Source organism: Drosophila erecta, unplaced genomic scaffold, assembly GCF_003286155.1.
Source record: "Drosophila erecta strain 14021-0224.00,06,07 unplaced genomic scaffold, DereRS2 tig00000000-arrow-pilon, whole genome shotgun sequence".
NCBI classification, from domain to species: Eukaryota; Metazoa; Arthropoda; class Insecta; order Diptera; family Drosophilidae; genus Drosophila; species Drosophila erecta.
In genome coordinates, this window is record NW_020825194.1 from 4,566,179 (window position 1) to 4,585,625 (window position 19,447).

The following is a 19,447-nucleotide window of genomic DNA, read 5'->3' on the forward strand; positions in this document are numbered from 1 at the left end:
CACAGCGCACACGAACGAGGCTCCTGATTTATGAGTGCCCTTGCAACGGACTAGGACTAGGAACCTGAGTCCTGCACAATCTTAGCCAGAGTCTGCAGAATAATTATTTTTGCCACCCCACAAGCCAGAGCTGCCAAATTCATTTATACAGCAACATGCCAGGAAGGCCTCTAAAAATATACGTTCCAACTTTTAACGCTATTAGTTTTGTCCTCGATCCTTGTGTAAACAATTTACTACCTGCAACACCACTCACTCTTTAGGTGAGTTGAAGGCAAAGACAGAGAGCCTTAGAAAAATGCCAGTAATTGGCATGCACAATGCAGTTTTCTGATCTATTTACGTATTTACGAAAATGAAACATTTTGAGAACGTTCAATTGAAATCTGCTGACAGCTCTGGAACAAACCCAGCCAATTAGTCCGACCTCGTTGAAATTAACCAATTGTGTGGCTGGCAATTCCTCCCGGGAATCGAAATAATTGACAGCCCGACTTGGGTTGTAATGCGAAGGCTTCGCCCAATTTGCATGTTCCTGCTCAAAAATCGACTTGGCAAGGCAGCAACTACAACTGACGTTGCTTCATTCATAACTCAATCAGGCGGCTAATATGATATGACTGCACTTTCCAGCACGTACATGTTGCACTACACCCATGCCGCCCCATTCCTAAGCAGAATCTATGCATTCAGCTTGAGGTTCCAGGCCCACAACCCAATGCCCTAGCACCTCGCCATCGCCGTCGCCAGCCGGGAAGCCTAAAGAATTATACTTTCCGCTCTCTGCGGCAGGGACACCATCTACACAACCCGATCCCGACCCATCCCCCTGCCACCTGCCACCTGGCGCAACCACAACTCCACCTTCGACTCCTTTTAGAGCACGCTAACGACAGCAGGTGGTGCTCGTTTATTTATTTGTTTTTGCAGTGCACTGCGCCGCACTGCCTGCACCTCCTTTCAGCTTTCCATGGAGCGGAGACCGTGTGCCTTGGCTTGTTGATGTTGTTGAACTCATTGCAAATAAATACGCTTTTTGAATGCGCATGTAAATGACTTCATAAGCATTTATTACGGCCCAGCCAACTTGCTACCGAGGTCCTGCTGCACTCACTCACTCACTCACTCACATCCATGGGCGTGTGTTTGTGTTTGTGTTTGTGTGCGTACGAGGTGAAATCAATTTGTGGAAGAAAGGATTCGCCTGCCTACAGCTGCGTTCACAATATTATTAAAAGATTATGCTCAAATATGCTAATGCCTTGTGCTGGGGGTAAGTGGTTTACAAAGTGCATATAGTCGGACATGCTTTTAATTTACGAAGCTCTCCCAAAATATTTGAATAAAAAGATAGCTTGATTAGGGTATTTTAATTTTATATAATTTATTACAATTTATTGCGGAATAAATAAATTGTAAATAAAAATAATTTGTAAGTGTAGCTCACCTACACAAATATCTCTAATCCCTTAAGCAGTGGCAAAATTCCTTTGACTTCTGCCGTAAGTGCCACAATTTTGCCCGCAGCTGTTAGTCATTTTCCCGTGCCCCGGATCTTTTTGGCTGCAGAAGAGCTCACTTCTTCGTCGATGGCGGGCAAAATTGTTTTAATTTTTAATGAACGCCGCTCATCGGCGCCGAAACACGGAAGTCATACATCATTAGTAGCAAATCCGGTAGCTTCAATACACATTTCAATACTTCAGTTCAGCTGCCCCAGCTCCGCAGCCCAATATCCTTGCCATATCCTTCCCCCTTTGCCGATCATCTATGCTTTGCACGCGCTCGGAAATTTACATCGAGCAACTCACATAAATTGAAAAAGGAATCACAATTAATGAGTTCGATGAATGCGCCATTGCCATTGGACTGTCGTACGTGTATGAGTGTTTGAGCGTGCCTATGAGTGTATTAGTGCGCTAAGGTGGACCAAGTTTGTGACTAGATGCCATTTTCTAAGCGATTATGGAAAATGATGTATATGAACGTTATAGTGAAAAATATGGTTATTAAGGTTAGAAAAGGATTTTGCTAAGTGCAAGTTATTTATTGAACTCCTGTTCTAGATGGCTTTGCTTAACAGTATTGAGTAGTATTTCGATTTATTAATATTTATGTGAACGGTTGCATTTAATGAGATAAATAAGCCCGAAGCTAAAGGTCCACCCTGGCTGGCTGGCTGGCATCCTTCCGCTGGCATCCTGGCATCATGGCAGCCAGGTCCTGCTCCTCCCTGCCTCCTTCCGCAGCTCCTGCCGCAGCTACTGCTGTTGAAAGCATCCGAGTGTCTGACTGCCTCTCATTCTGGCATATGATTGCAAATGCCGCACATTAGCGGATATCAAGTGGGTGTTACTGAGTGCCTGTCTGACTCTCATCCAGTGTTGTTCATGCCGCCTGTCTGCGGTTTATATTCCACTCTGGATCTGCCTCTGGCTGCCAGTGTATGTGTGTGCGAGAGTATATGTGTAGTTGAGTGTATGTGTGTGTGTTTGCGAGTCCATGCCAAATTGAATTTCTAGCCTTTTTAGATCCTTTGAAGCGGCCCGTAATTGAGTCATTTGAATTTTGACTTTTCAATTTGCGCTGCCACTGCAATGCAAGCACAGCACTCGAATCCGCCATTCGTTTCAATAACTCTCGAACATAATTTATCAATTATAATGCCATAATTCCAGCAGTGATTCTCAAATTCAATACGCTCTCATTGCTCTTGTTGCAGACACGTACGTTGTGGCCTGGAAGCGCGGAATCGCCATATTAACCGCCGGATCCGTGAAAGTGACGCCCGATCCCCGAGTGCGCTTGGTCAACGGATTCAATCTGCAGATACGCGACGCCCTGCCCACGGATGCCGGTGATTATATCTGCCAGATTGCCACTATGGATCCACGTGAAATCACCCACACGGTCGAGATACTCGGTAAGTAGGCCGGCTCACAAATTTGCCAACGACTTTTCGCCACTTTCGGCGCTTGCATTGTTATGCAAAGTTCTCCAATCCCAATCACCCCCAATCCGGATTGACGTTCCATGGGAATTTTATGGGCGAAATTTATGCGGCCGGGCTCAAATCACTGGGGCCCCATTGTTAGGCTCCATCATTTTGAGAGGCCGTGGGAGTCTACACTGTTGTGTGCTGGTCAAATTAACATATCCTTACATCCTTAGTGCCTAGTGCTTAGTGCTTTATGCGTCCGGGCCACTCAAATATGCAAAGTAGGTTCGGCTGCAATTTGGCGGCTTTACGGCCAAGAGATTCAATAGAGAGTGGAAATTTGGGCGTTTGAAAAAATCAAAACTAATCTGCCATTTGCCCCGGCATCGCTGCTCATCCCTCCGGAGCACTGGCTGCCTGGAATTCAGACACACAGATACAGATACAGAGACGGAGAGGCAGAGCGAAAGCGAACGGATGCAAATTGCTGCTCCTTTGGCTCCGGGTCCTGCTCAACTACTTCCTGCCGGGGACCGAGCCCGATGTGGCTAACAAGCGTGCGACTTAGCTTTGTCTCTGGCTCCTTGGTATCCTGGGTGTCCTGGGTTTCCTGGCTATCCTGGCTATCCTGCTATCCTGCTATCCTGGCTATCCTTTTCCTTGCCTTTTCCTCCTTCCTCTCCTTCGGCATGCGTCTTCGACGGGGCTTCTAATCAGCAATGATGAATAATTTACATATATTTCCCCCAATTACAACGCTGCCCTTTATTTGCATACGATTGTCTGTGTGTTGGCCAACACTTGCCTTTTAACTGCTCCACGAAAACGCTGTATGTGTGTGTGCGGTGCATGCAAATTGCGATACAATTCCCCAAATCTCCGAAGTGTCGCTGTCTCGCTTTGGCCCTAGCTCCATCTCTATCTGCCGCCGAGCTTGAACGTTGGAAAAATAGTTTTATTGCCGACTTTAAGGCGCTTTAAAATGCGCGCATGTATGGATTTCTGCGAAGGCATTACTCGCACTGAACAAAGGCCTATAAAAATGCGTATTTATTTTAGCGGCGACAACTTTTTTCATTTGTCATTGAAACTTGGTCCTGCTCCTTGTGGTCCTCGATTTCCTTTTTTTTTTTTTGTTTCGGCCAGCGCCGCAGGCAAACATTAAACGGAAAAACGGCAAAGTGCGAGAGGGCGGGGGGGAGTAGGAAAAAAAGTCGATTATTGAAAAGTTTTGTTTATTTTATGTGTTTATTATGCGCTCCGTTTGCCAAATAATGATCATGGCCAGAAATATTTCGTTTATTGAACTTTCGCAGGCGCACGTAAATTTCTCGCCCCGTTTTCGCTACCAGCCATTCGCCACCATTCTGTTTCTGCCCCCATCGACCAATCTCCATTATTGTCAAAGGAGAAAACAGGCAAAATAATGCGCTGCCGAAGTTTTTATAGGCTCAGCAGCAGACACGGCCCGCAATGGACATGGACACCCTCCCCAAATCGGATCCGTCGAGCCCGGCAATGTCTGGATTCTCCAGATTCAGAATCCCAAATACCCACCAGGCGGCCCAGCGTGTTCGTATATAAATTTCATAAAGTTTGCCACTCTTTGGCATCTCGGCTTGGCAGTTTTTACGAGCGTAAATTACTTTCAGTTTGGCTCACACTAAAGATGAAAAAATAATGTTCGCCGCTGCCAAAGTTTTCGCCGCCGTGGCCGTCGTGGCACTTACAAAGACATTAGCCCGGCGATGGCCAAAAAATGGACCAGCACCGGATAGCCGGAATAGCCGGTATAGCTGGGATTTCTGGGGACTTCTGGGTGGTTCTGGGGACCTCTTGGTCGAGCACACCCTCCAGCAAAAGGGGCCAAAAACAATGGCCCAAAAGTTTGCCCGTTGACAAATCTTTTAATATGGCACGGGCATTAATTTCTGGGTGACCTCGCAATAATTGCACTCCGCTCCCCGCAGAAAACATCTGGCACTCTCACCTAGAGCTGTATCTAACCAACCTGGTGGCTTCAATATTTGATGAGTCCGCCAAGGTTGCTATCTCTGTTGGCCAGCAGTCAACAAATGGGGCGGAGATCCACTGCCACTGCCCCTTTGGACAGGAACCACTGTGGCAACTGTGTCAAGGACTTGAAAGCATTTTAACAGGACTGCAGCTGCAGCGGGCATTATTCATGTGACGTTTAATAAAACCAATTAGGCCTCGACATGGCCCATCCACAATCCATCCATTAGCTGGTGGCAGGCTGTCGCCGGTTCGGTTCGGTACGGTTTCGGTTATGGTTTCGGTTTCGGTTTTGGTCTTTTGGTTTTGGGTTTGGTTATGGTCAGATCGGCGGGTTAAATGGATGGCTGGACCAAATCCAACCGCAGAACATTATGTTATGCGGTGGCTGTGCGGTCGGCCATGGCAGCAATTTACACATTTTTATCACGGCCGAATCGGTGTGATTTTTAAATGCATTTCGCGCGTGACTTTAAAAACGGGCTGGCCAACGGCCAACGGGCAACGGGCAACATCGGATTACGACTAGTTTAAATGCCACAACAGCTGGCAATTAGCTGTGTAATTACTGGGTCTTTGTGGACCGCAAAAGTCCAAGTCAAGCTTTCCACTTATGGTATCGATAACAATGAAATCATTGAACCGGAAACCATAATTATTGCACAAGCGTGTTTGTGTGTGTGCGGCCTTGAATAGAAAATGGAGCTCAGCTGCCTAATGTGATTTATATGCACAATATGCCAAAACAACTGCTCTCGGACACGGATACGGACACGGACAGGGAGACGGATGTGGCCACATCAGGCGGAGACAGGTGCAGAGAAAGGATGCGGATACCGATGCGGGGGGAGTGGATTAAGGGGGTGTAAGGAGTTAGGGGGGGACGCATTTAATTATGGCCAGCTGGCCGACAATAGATCCCCGTACAATGGGCGGCACAACAATGTTTGTACACTAACAAAAGATGCTGGCAAAGGCATATAATTATATGCCACAAGGACGGTAAACAAATGCACGCACACAAACACACACACACACGCACACACACACACGCACACACACACGCACAAGTTCCTTGGTTACTCGAGACAAATTACCAACAGGACACTGCATCTAGAGCAACGGGAGCCCCCAATTAAATGCCCGGATTGCAGCCGCTTAAGTTTTAGCACTAAACTTTATCGGATGCAACAGAATATGGATTTAAATTACTTAACAGACATGCTCCGAAGTTTTGCCGCCCACAAAACCGGCGCACTTAAAGTTTAAGCCTGGCTGTGAGTGTGTGCTGGGATGGATGGCTGACTGGCTGGCTGGCTGGCTGGCTGGCCAAGTGGGTGGAGGAATGAGTGGTTGGATGAGCAACTTTGCATGCCACAAAACCAGGACCCAAAGTTGAGCCACCACCACCATCCGCCGTAGCTGTAGCTGTTGCGAAATCAATATGAAACAAACTCTGTCAAAACTGGCCGCAACCACCGCATTGCTGCTCCCACTCCTCCCGATCCTCCAGCTCCTCCTGCTGCCCCTGCTCCCCCTGCTCCCACTGCCATTGCGGCCAGTGCGGCGGCTGCTTTGAAAGAGCTGCTTATTAAAATTTTTACCAGCCGGCCACAAAACCAGCGCAAAACCATCGCCGCTGACAGTCTGCAAGATTGAGACCCATTAAGTAGTCGTCATCTGCATGACATTACATGCCGCAATCCACGTATTACAAGCCGCACATTCGCAGAGCCAAAATCAATTTCAGTCCGGGTATCGGTCCGGGTATTAAAAGAGCTTTGCTCCCCCCATCCGAGGCGCCCTTTGTAAACGGGGAGACATATTTATTGAATTCAATATGCGAGTGTACAAAGCGTGAGAATATTGAGAATGTACCAAATACACACGTAAATGGGTGGGGCACTTCCTCGCCCGCCTGCAACTTCATTGCGAGTTATCCGAGTCCTTATTCCCGCTGCGCCTTTTGCCAGGCTCATGATTTATTATAGTCTAATGCATATTTTGTGGCTGCAGGAGGACGGAGCACTCCGCACACGAGCTACACTGCGAAAAGTGTAGTAAGCCCAAAAAAGTTACAGTAAGCCCAATTAAAAAGGATTTTGCAATATACTTTGGGACACCTCTACAAAACAGCTTTGAATCTTTGAATTCCTAAGCGCTTAAATCCCAATAGAAAATATTCTATGTAAGGGGTGCTCATTTTTCCCAGTGTAGCTGTGAGCCATGAGCTATTTGTGCCCCCTCAGTGATCAATTGTAATTTTCTTTCGAATGCAAATATCCTGGAGAGCGAGCGCGCTGCTATCCTTGCTGGGCTTATTTGTTTTGGCCAGAGAAATAGAATATATTATTTGATATATTGCACATCGTATGTGGTACTTTGAAAGAATTGCATCAATAACACATGTTTGTGTGTCCACTGGCGTAGTCAGTGATAATTTGATTGGGTCCCAATCAGTGATGCAGGGCTGTCCAGCCCAACTCCCCTTCGTTGGCGCCCCTGGGTGCTGTGGATGGACTCTAATTTGATATGTATGCGGAGTCCAATGCACATCTATATGTATGCTCATGTTTGAAGTGTCTCTGTGCGCCTTTTGGTTTATTGAGCTGTTGATGCTCGCACTTAAATGTGCAATTTTCTGGGGACAACCCAGTATCGGCCTAGCCGAATGAACGAAATCCCCGAGAGCTTCAACATAACAAGGCAAACTAGTGTGGAAAAAACAACAAGACTAAAGTAAAGTAAAGTAAAGTAAAAACAAAGTGAACGAAAAAAAACAAACGAACTGCTGGCCATTTGGTAGACCCAAAAACAAAAAAGGACGAAATACAGCAATGCCTGAGAAATGTCCATAAAATAGAATGAAGCCATCGAAGGCGGCAGCTGCCGTTATCCTTGATTTAGTCGCCGCACAGCAGACATAATTTTTAACAGCTGCAAAATAATGCGGCCACAAATATAAATAAACGCCGGTCCCGAATTAAATCAAACTATGCCCCAGTGGAATGAAAAAAACAAAAAACAAAAAAAAGAGGGTACTACCCAGTCGCTGTCCAAAGTTGGAGACGCGTAAATGCCGTTTCCTCTCATTCAATTTGCATTCGGGGCGCATTTATTTATTCAAATTGTGTGATGTCCTTGCCCAGCCCCACTTTGCATACACATTTTTGGGTGGACAGCGGGGACACTGAGACCACTGGCCATTTCTAATGTGTTTTTCTACTCGCTCACTGTGCTGTTTTTTCTGACTTTTTTGTTCCATTTCTTTGCCCTACAGTGCCGCCGAGGATTCATCACATTAGCACCGGCGGACATTTGCAAGTCAAGAAGGGCTCGTCGGTGCGCATCGAGTGCTCGGCCACGGGTAATCCAATGCCGAATGTGACTTGGAGCCGCAAGAATAATATTTTGCCCAACGGTAAGATTGCGCATAAGTGCCAGGACGAGTGTGCCGTATGCCCATGCCCCAATAAAAAGGATACCCACCAAACAGCCCAGCAACCGAGTACAAAACCAACCAGAGGCCACGCAAATTAAAATCGTAAAGAGCAACAAAGGACGAGGCGATGGCGAAAACGTAAATGAATGCGGTCGTAAAAGAAACTTTAAACAATTTCCATAAGAATGCAAAGTCAAAGAAATTATATTTTCTGCTTCGCTTTCGGCGACCGCTTTGCTCGTCCTTTATTATTAAATATACTGCTCACTCCGCCGGCAAAATTGAAGTGTGTGAAAGCGGCTCCGTTGGTGGTTTCTTCGTTGTTTGGTGGACAACAGAGCCTGTCCGCGGTAAAGGAGGACTGCGGCCGGACATCACTGTCACTTGGCCGCACGTTGATTCTCCGTAATTGGCTCTGTCATTTCTTGGGCTGCGGACACTTGGACTACCGGACTCGCGGACATACGGACACACGGACAGCTGGACTAACGGACAAACGGACAAGCGGACAACTGGACAAGCGAACTTTGTGCGTCCGTCCGTGTGGCGACGACCTTATTGGATTGCATTTTTCATGCGGTTTCCATGGTTCTCCCTTGCAGGCGAGGAGAAGCTCCACTCGCACGTCCTCTCCATCGAGAATGTGGATCGGCACAAGGGCGGCGTCTACATATGCACTGCCAACAATCGCGTGGGCCAGCCCGCTTCCAGCCAGGTCGTGCTCCATGTCCTGTGTAAGTATGCCACCCACATCCATATTTAAACACTGAAAAAAACCGCAACAATATCAATAACAATATCAATTCGGAATATTTACGTACAAGCAGGGTACATTTACATTAGTCAAACGGAATAAAAACGTCTCTTTTAGTCCGGCACAATTTTGTAAAAAGTTGCACAGTTCTTTGTTTTTATAATAAATAGTCAATTTTCCTGCCGGTCTTATTTTCAAGTGTAGGTACACAATGGCAGCGAAACGAATTAATTTTTTTGTGTGCGCCCAGAGTCCTCCTGTCAGTCCAATTTATGTCAAATCTGATTTCGATTTCGAACGGGTATTGACTTTTAACGCTCTCGCGGCACATGCACTCGCGTAGATGATGGAGTCATGAGGTCAGTGGTAGGTGGTCAGCGGTCAGGGGTCAGGGGGCAGTGGTCGGGGAGCAACTTAAATGGGGATTGCTCTTATTACATTTACACACTTACCGACATTTATTGGTTGGCTGGCAATTATTGAAATGCCTGGCGGGGACTCCCGCGCGTTCTGACATTTATTAAGAATTTATATGTCCGTATAATTTTGATGCCAGTTGGTTACCGATCTGCCTGCAGCCCCCTGGTCATTACATGTGCTAATTACACGGCTCCCATCTCAATTTACACTTTACTGATGCCAATGTCTGGGGGGCGCCATTGGGCCATTGATTTTTTTCGTGTTCTCCAACATTCGCTGCCATTCCGTGAGACGGGACAATGTTCATGTTATTAACTAATTTCTTAACATTCTCTTCGTTATTTTGCGCCCGCAGTTTCGCCGGAAATCTCCGTGGAGCGTCCCGTGGTCTTCTCCGGCGAAGGGCACGAGGCCACGCTGGTCTGCATCGTCCACGGCGAAACACAGCCTGAGGTATGTTTTAATTAAATTTCGTACATAAATTTTCATTATCGCGCTAGCTCACTTGGAAACACGTACTGCAAACCATACGCCCCCGCAGCGGATGCTCGGATACAATAGATACACAGATACTCAGATACACAGATACTCAGATACACAGATACTCAGATATACAGATACTCAGATACTACGACAAGCGGACAGACAGATTCCGCTGCCCATATTTATAAGGCATATCCATAGACTTAGTCGACTCGCGGAGTCCATTGTTAAAGTGAGCGTCGAAAGCAGAAGATGGCTGCCACCACGCATTAATTAAAAGTCTACAACGGCAAATTGAAGTGCAACACAAAGTGCAGATAAGAGATGATAAAGGGGACGCAGGCAGCAGGAGGACAAAGAGAGGCGCCAAGCATAATTTTAATCAGATGGCGACACTGTGCGAGCGAGTGCCACTGAGCGTGTCCTTGTCGTCCTGTTGCCCAATGCATTTTCGTACATGCCGAGCTTTTCTGCAGTAATTTCGACTTCACTTTTAGCCCGGCTCTCACTCTCTCATCCTCTGGTGTTTATTTTTGTTCTCTGCGCCTTTTGTCGACATTTAAATTAATACGCTCGGCTATAATTCAAAGTAAAATTGCGGAAGTTGCCAAAGCGGAAGTGAGAAGCGGCGGTCTACCGAAAAAAGAAAAGAAAAAACAAAAAACATCAAAAAAGCACAAGAGAAATGCCAAAGAACTTAAAAGAAAACCCAAAATGACATGGCGCACACAGGCGAGAAGAGCTGGGCGGAAATGGAGGCATTGGGATATAGCAGGGTGATCCTTTACTACGAAAAGTCAGCCAGAACATTGCTATTATTATTAATTGCAACATATGCACAGCCCCTTTAAGTTTGCAGTAAACTGATATTACATTAGTTGAGCTGCAAGTGGCATCACAATCAGGCCGAAAAGCCAAGTCATTGCCCCTAAAACCCGCTTACTTGTAGTTTCCTTCCCATGACTGCCCCATAAACCTTTAATAAGGGATTGCAGGACCTCAATTTGGCCAAAAAGTGACCGGGCTCACCCTAACGTACGTAAGAGACGAAACCCGAATAATGACTTGCAACCGCAAATGTCAATCCTTAAAATTATACAGCTCCCGTTTCATTTCACTTTGTTTCTTTCCATTTTGGCCCGATTCGTGGCAAGTCCGTCCGTCAGCGGCTCCTGGACTCCTGGACTCTTGGCCCGCTCCACGAATTTTCCGACAGCGCATTAAGTTTTTATGCTATTTAATTTTTTAACATTTTGTTCTCCTTTTTTTCGGCCCTCGTTCTGTGGCCGCAAAGAGTTGACTGCTTTCCAGCGAACAGCGTAACTATTTATTTGCCAGCTAGCTGGCTCTTTTTATTTGCTCTGTCCGACACATTTCATTATAGTCGTTGGCCCCCATGGCCCCTGACCCCTGACCCCTTAACCCTTCGCTGGCCGCCCTGCCCCGCCTTAACCCCCTGCAGCCGAGCGTCAACGTCAACGCCTCCTGCTTTGCATTGTGCATGCCATCGCCAGTTGACGGAGCAGTGGGCGGTTAAAGGGGGTGGGTGGGCGTGGCATTTAGTAGTCTTTGAGAATGGCATTTCCGCATGCAATTTTTACATTTGCTTGCCGCTTTCGTTTTGGCCGCAGTTCGTCATTTTCCCTTCATTCATTTAATGCTCTTCCCTTCTGCCATTTTTTATGTGAAGCTCTTCTTCTATTTTTGTATCCCTGTGGCTAAGTGTATACAATTTAACGCTTCCTCTTCGCTTGTTTTTTGGAGCTTTTTTTAACGAGCCTCCGAGTACTTGACTCTGCCCCACCTGCAACTGCAACTGCATATACTATATACAATTTTCAAGTGTGCGCCACAGACACAGAAAGTTTTTTTTTTGATTAGCTGCAGAGCAGGGTTTTTGCAAAAAATCTTAATTAAGGAATTCATTGACATGTGAACTCTGCGGGTCAGTTTAATTAGCGTGATAAGAGGGGGCGAAAGTTGGGCCAAATATCTGTGGCATGCCACATGTACTGTAATTACGGTCACAAATCCGTTGTATAGAATTTTCATTCTCATTTTCATTGCTGGACGGAATTTCCGTAATGGCACAAAGGTGCAAATGATCGGCAGCCAATGAACTAATGAGTCCTGATGCGAATAATAGGCAAGTGCATATATGCATATCATTGTTCGGATTGTTCTTGTGCGGCGTGCAATTTTAATTATGTCTTGTCAACGATATCCAGGCAGCTCGATGTGGAAAAACCGCACAGCACGCCACACGGGGGCTCCGTATTAATTATTTAGCGCGCATTGAAAGGTACTATATATACTATATATATATATATGTACATGCCGACATTCCCAGACTGCCGCCCATGCATTGGCACTTATGTGCATATTTACATATTAATTACGCATTGCACCACGAGGCCAAGTCTGGCATATTCATAATCCATTGATATTGTCGATTTGTTGCATAATGAATATCATAAACATGCTCTAAGCTCTGTCCGTGTGTCTGTGTGTGTCTGTGTGTGTCTGCGTGTGTCTGTGCCACTACAGCCAACCGCCGTGCGGCAGCAACAAAGTCATTAGAGCAATTGTCATTAACATGAGCGACGGCAATGGGACAACATCATTATCAACGTCATCGGGCGGCGGTGGCAGTATTGTCAACGATGTTGTCGCCGTCATCGATGTCGGACGCATTAAACATGCAGCAGCATTTGACAGAGCCATCAACGTCAGCAGCTAACAGCATTAATGGGCGTCCGTTTGGACAGCCACTGGTCCCTAAAACACCCACACCCACACCCATACCAACGTCCTAAACAAGGACCCACTCTGATGAGCTTTCATCGCTCATCAGCGAGCGAAAGAGGAAGGGAAGTGGAAGGCTACGGCTGCCATGCCGCTACTATGGCTTTTAATTATTTTGCAAATTAATTTCCAAATTGGTAATTTTCTTCACATTTACACACACACACACACTCGCACACCCGCACACACACAGAGCACGTAATGAGTTTTTGTGCCCGAGTTGGAAGGACTGCAAGTTGGCCTATTGGCCCGATCCGAAATGAGATGTTTAGATGGCACAAAATTGCGAGATAATTAGAAGAGTCGTCGGACTGGAAATTGCTTGCTTGCCATCACAACGTAACAAAAACTACTTGGCATACACACAATTTAAGTGGTAATTAATCAGAATGGAATCAAAGCAGACAGGTTCATGAAGGGTTTACGGATTAGCAAAAGCTAAATAAATACATTGCACTACTTATGTGCTCATGTGCTAGAAATGGACCCTAAATATTACATTTCATTTGTAATACCCATTTCCAAATGAAAGCCTTATTATGCAAGGCACTATGCCATTTATTTAAACAAAGAGGGGATTATGGCATATGAAACATTAAACTCCGCAATTAGTTAAACCAATAAAATGTCCGTTGAAATTAGGTTAAAGCCACAAGAATAACCAAAACTTTATGCGCTCGAATTCGATTTAATTGTGTGCAACATGTGGCAAGAGGAAGTGTGTTAAGTCTGCAGCGATGGTCCGATTATAGACTTAATGACATGGTATGCCAGCACTCTAAACTGCCGTTCAACTACAGTCATTAATTACGCCAAAGTTATTTATTGTCATTATCTAATTTCTATTAGCTTTTCCCTGGGCGGCAACTTTCGGGAGCCACAGCTGCTCAGGGCTCTGACCAATTGCTGTAGGCAACAACTTAAGTCAAACTGTGGCCATTAACAGCGACACCAGCAGCACCAGCAAACAAAAAAAAAAAAGAAGAAAATAGGAAAAACAGCGGCGATTCCACACGCAACACTCGTATGTGCGTGCCAACGTGGCGTATGCGTAATTCCCACATGCCGCTTGCAATTATTTCTCTGGCTCGCAGTCGATTTTCCCATTTTTTGTTTGTTTTTGGTCTTTGGCGCGTTTTCACTCGCAGCTGCCACCCATCTAGCAACACTCTTCCTTTGGCAATTTCCGCTGTGCCAGCGAACGAAGGTATTGCATAATAGATTGCCAGACAAAACGGAAGGGAGGAGGAGCTGGTGGCCAGGACTCTGGCTCCTGGAGCAGGAAAGGCGGAATGCGAGTTGACTGAGGCACGCATACTCTTCGGCTTTCATTTCTCTTTTTATTTCCTTTTTGGCTGATTAGTGTTGATTGGTATTTCTCGCTTTGCTGCTCATCAATGCTAATTTCTTGGCGCTTCTTCGCCTCATTTCGGTTTGGTTTTGTTTTGTTTTGTTTCGGCCAGCTTCAAAGTTGGCCAAGTTCCTTGTTTCGCATCGATTTCCTTTTCCGTGCGCAGCGAAAGCAATTGAAAATTAAGCACAAGTGCAAGAGATTGATTGGCGCCACATTTGCGTGGATCTATTAATGAAGTGCACACAGCACTCAGGAGCAATCAATTGCCCCATCCGTGGAGCAATTAATTCAGTTAGCTGGCGGGGAAGGCAGCAAAAATATCAAATAAAATAATTTCTGCCCATTTTTCTGCCACGTCAACACTTATGCCTCGTTACGCACCGTTGAAGAAACGAGGCCAAGACAATTTCGCTGGCCAATGATGATAGTGGTCCAGGGAATGGGGAACCCAAACCAAAACTAGAGCTTAAATTAGGGGAAATAGCGTAAAATCAACAGCATAGCCATTCAGTCGGCTAGAAACAAAAGGCACGGAAAACGCAAACATCAACATTTTGGACAAATAACGCCATGGGCAAAAAAACATTTACGGCTGCACACGTACACATACACATAGGGAAATGGTTGGAAATGTTTGGAAATGGGTGGAAATGGGTGGAAATGTCTAAGCGCGCTGGTGTGTGTGTGCAAAATATGACAACACATATGCACCGCTGACAGCCATTTTAATGGAATATGCGGCAGAGCACCGCCAGCGTTAACTAATCCAGCCAAATAGGAGCAAATAAATACTAGACTTGCAAATAGAAGTGCCACAGATAGCTGGCTACTATCTCCACACGCGCTCATCTTGCTTTTGCGTTTGGCCCTATTTGTTTTAATATTTGTGCCTTTGTGGGGACTGGAGATTGGATTTCGGTATGTGCGTCATGGCATCGAGCACCTGCTGCTCGTGGAGCTTTTGGAGCGGCCCGTATCCCCTGTTAATTCGTGCGTTCTGTCCTTGCTTATCTGCCGACTACGGCCCGTATCCGGCCGTATCCTGCCGTATCCCTCCGTATCCTGGCGTATCCTGTCTACGAGCTGTCAGCGCGGCGACAGCCCGGCGCTGCAGTGACTCGCGCCCTCAATTCATTTACAAAACACGCACGGTCCTTTCTGTCTGTGTAGCTGGCATCCATACACACGCACATGGCCATGAGTCCTTTTTCGGGATGTGTTTGCAGAGGATTCGGGATTCGCACTTGACACACAAAACATGTTGTCGTAGCGGGCTGCGAAAATATGTTGCAAACAAATAGGTACAAACAATACGGCTCCGAATGCCGAATCGAAGATGAATTTCATGCCAGACATCGTTGGCCACAACTGCTGGGGGTAAAAATCTGATGGGAAATCAATAAGCGTGGGTGGGGCACGTCGATCTGGTTTTCAATTTCAGCAGGAATTACGCTTAATTGACGCTCAAGTGACAGCCGCACGAAGTGGCAGCGGAAGTACTCTCGCCGCAAATCGTCTTAACTTTTGCCCCCATCGGCAAACCCCCCACCAAAGCCCCCTCCAAAAACACTCGACCACAAACTCAACCTCGACCTGGGCCAACCTGAGAGTCCCGGGTACACTGGGTACTCCGGGTGAAACGCAATCACGCACACACTCACTCACCTGGACGAGGACATGGACGGACACATTTGCCAGTTGGAAACTCGTGCTCGCCTCGATTGACCAAGTTTTCAATTATTTACAGGTAATTTGGTTCAAAGACACCATGCAATTGGATACCACGGAGCGGCACATCATGGAGACGCGGGGATCCAGGCACACGCTGATTATACGCAAAGTGCATCCGCAGGACTTTGGCAACTACTCCTGTGTGGCGGAAAATCAGCTGGGAAAGGCACGCAAGACCCTCCAGTTGAGCGGAAAACCGAACGTGGCCGTTTTTAATTCACCGCCAATCAGTCAGTACAAGGACAGGTAAGATTTCGATTGCAAGTGGCTCCGGATGGGACTGGAGTTTTGGGAGTGGCCACGTGCCAAGTTGGACAATGCTTGGGTGGCTTGGCTAATTGCGAGTGTAGGGCCACGACTTTGTAATTGCGCATAAAATGCAAAATCCGTTGGAAATGTCAGGCGCTCCGACCTGATTGGACATTAGACACTGCCTGATCACGATGATGAAGCTGATGATGCACTGAGTAACTTTATTAGATTAATTTCGTTGACTGACATGGCAACCGAATTACGGACAGCTGGACGGACAACTCTCCGGGCCGCCAGTGCGCATACGTAAACGTAACGTATGAAACTTTTAATTGGATTAGCTGTCATCAAACACACGCACACACGAGGCGCAGAGGCGGACAAAGGCGGATGGATATGGGAAAGTGGGTGAAAGTGCGAGGAAAGTCAGCCAAGCGACAAACAAGCTCACATCTCACGTCGCACCACTCGAACGAAATGGCAGAAGAAATAGACACAGATAGCCCGACAGCTAGATAGCTTTACAGCTTGTTTTTTCCTTTTTTTTTTTGACAAAAAGATGTCAGCCGGGTACACCTTTCAATAATTCAGCTCAAATGAAATCCAATAATCTGGCGGAAAAACGTCGAGAGCGTGGCCATATTGCGCATACGCCCCGTTAACGCAACTTTGCAAAAAGCAACTAAGCGAACATTTTGGCCATGTCAACATTGGCGCTGATTTCATTTCGTTTCATTTGGCTTGATTCGCTGCCGCCGGAAACTGCTGCCAGCAATTAAGCTACCAAAAAGGCCCGAATCGAGCATACAAAGTACGCAAAAGCGCCATTTCCTCCTTTTTTTGGGTTTTTCGGGCTATTCGGCTGCCATCCAAGCCGTCTGGCGCCAGTCGCCGGCTCTTCAATTGTTAATAATCATTTTTATTGCTTGCGTTAGTTTTATGCTACATGCGAAAAGTTTCCTGATTGGCGTTTTATGTTTTTATTGTGCCCATGACTTGAAGTTATTAGTTAGCATGGCCCAATAATCATACAGAATACATTCGAGAGCAAAACAAATGATGGGCTCTGCGGACACAAACAGGATGCCAAAGGACTTTCGTCCTCTATGGCATCGGCGTCCCCATGCTGATTAACATTCAAATTGTGTGCCGACTTTATCGCAAAGCAATGAACTTGCGCCCTTTGTAATGGCGTATTGCGACATCCCCGGACGAAGTGGGGCATCCGTAATTAGTTGTTTACTTGAGCAGCTCCAGTGGAGTGTGGCCATAAATAACGCTGCCTTTAAAGCACGGCATTGCCCCAACTGGGGAGCTGTTGAACCTTTAAGCCAAACGGAGGGCAATGGCCAAAAATGCAGTTTCGCCCACCTCCACTTGGCTTCCTAATCGCGGTACAATGCACCCAGCTGAAGGAGTCGGGTTCGGTCATATAACTTCATTTACACTTGAGCTGAGAATGTGGCAGGACTGTTGGCTTTTCGGTTGAATGGACGCATTGTGCGAGCAGTTTCAGTTACCCAGGAACCGAGCACCCAGTTGCAAGATGCCTCGCCGAGATGCGGGGCAGCTGGGCAAACAAGCAGCCAATAACAAAGGCGAGGGCGGGCATTATGTTAAGACTGCAGCAACAGCAAGCGACGGACCCAGAGCTCCTTACCCCGATCCCAATCCCAATCCCGATTCCCGGACAACCAGACTGCTGGCTGGCTGGGTGGCTCATACGCAGTATCTTAACCCAGCCATTGTCGTCAGCCATTGATTACGTTGTTGTTGTCACTCCGGAGGTCCCAAACCCCCTGGCCACGATGCCCATCCTGCATCTTGAGCTCCAGCCATTCTCGCTGCTGACGTGACTGCCGTCTGCGTGTTGGCCCTAACTGCACTGGCTGCAGCTCTCAATGGAGAATTTAACAATTACATATTGATTGCCAGCGCCTCGGAATAAATCCCCCGCCAACTGTTGCACGCGAAAAACTTTGCGATAACCAAGCCACTCACTCACTCACTCAGTGACTCAGTGACTCACTCCGCCCGCAAACTTCGTTCTTCATTTCCAGATACAACATCTCCTGGGCCGTCGACTCGCACTCTCCCATCGAGGAGTACAAGCTGTCCTTCCGCAAGTTGCCGCAAGGACACGAGGTCGTTGGCAACGCCATCGACTCGCCCTCCTCCTCCTCCTCCCATTCGTCCATGTCCTCCTCCTCCTCCTCCTCGTCCCAGATGTACGGCTCCGGGCTACATGCGCATCGGATTGGCAGCAACATGGGCGGACTGTCCGGACTGTCTGGCAGCGGCAGCTACTCCGGCTACGGCAACGTGATGCACTGGGGCCACAACGACTGGCGCAACGTCGTCCTGCCGGCAGTTCCCGTTTCCCATCACTACGCCCAGGGCATGAGCTACATGGTGCGCGGCCTGGATCCCGATCAGCACTACGAGGCCACCGTGCAGTCCAGGTGAGTCGCATGGTGTCAGATTATCAGTGCAAAGCTCCATGGCGCACTGTAGGGAGTTTTAAGCCGCACAGTGGTTCAATTAGTGCCCAGTTTAAGTTGTTGTTCTATGGCATGCATTACATTATGCAGTACCATGTGCTGTGAGCCCACTGTGCGTTGCGAATGACTACCAACGTGGCTAATTTGACCACTCGAAATATTATTTATGGTCGCATAACGGGGGAGCTGCCATCATTAGCACTCATTTGCATATTAATACCGGTAATGTTACTGAGCTCCATGATTAATACGGCACACGGCTATCCGTTTCAGGAATCGATACGGATGGAGCGATTTGACCAGCAGCTTCTTCTTCTCCACATCATCAAATGGTGAGTACTCGTTCTGCAGCAATAACTCCTTCTGTAGCTTCAGCAAACACAATAGAGCATCCTTTCCGCGTGGAAATCATGCAAATACCCTTACACAAAATTACAAAAAAAATCCATGTACCACTTGATTGGCGAAAGTCGGTGAATCCCTAGGGTATTACTACCTCGGCTAGCCGTGGGTCAATGGAATACCATTTGCTTGTGTACCTTCTGTTGCTGGCTGTATGCATAATAATTTGGCATTATGCGCTGCTTTCGCCGATAATCCACAAAAATCACAATGATGCTGCAGCACGCAAACAGTAAGGCAAGCCAAAAAAATAAATAGCAAGGAATAAAATCCTCCAATCGCTTTGTATCGCAGCCCCGAGGAGAAAACATGTTCAAGCTGTCATAACTTAATGCAGTTAAATTTATTG

At 46.9% G+C, this 19,447-nt stretch overlaps 1 protein-coding gene across 1 annotated transcript in view; it reads left to right on the plus strand.

Moving 5' to 3' along the window:
* The window catches only part of LOC6554381 (limbic system-associated membrane protein), a 136,497-nt gene that overhangs the window by 103,375 nt on the left and 13,675 nt on the right, over positions 1-19,447 (plus strand). Inside the window, exons 5-11 of the mRNA XM_026983725.1 lie at positions 2,723-2,923; positions 8,235-8,375; positions 8,999-9,130; positions 9,926-10,023; positions 15,960-16,189; positions 18,256-18,657; positions 18,970-19,028. Of these exons, the coding sequence (XP_026839526.1) occupies positions 2,723-2,923; positions 8,235-8,375; positions 8,999-9,130; positions 9,926-10,023; positions 15,960-16,189; positions 18,256-18,657; positions 18,970-19,028 (1,263 nt within the window). The remainder of the gene's footprint in view (positions 1-2,722; positions 2,924-8,234; positions 8,376-8,998; positions 9,131-9,925; positions 10,024-15,959; positions 16,190-18,255; positions 18,658-18,969; positions 19,029-19,447) is intronic.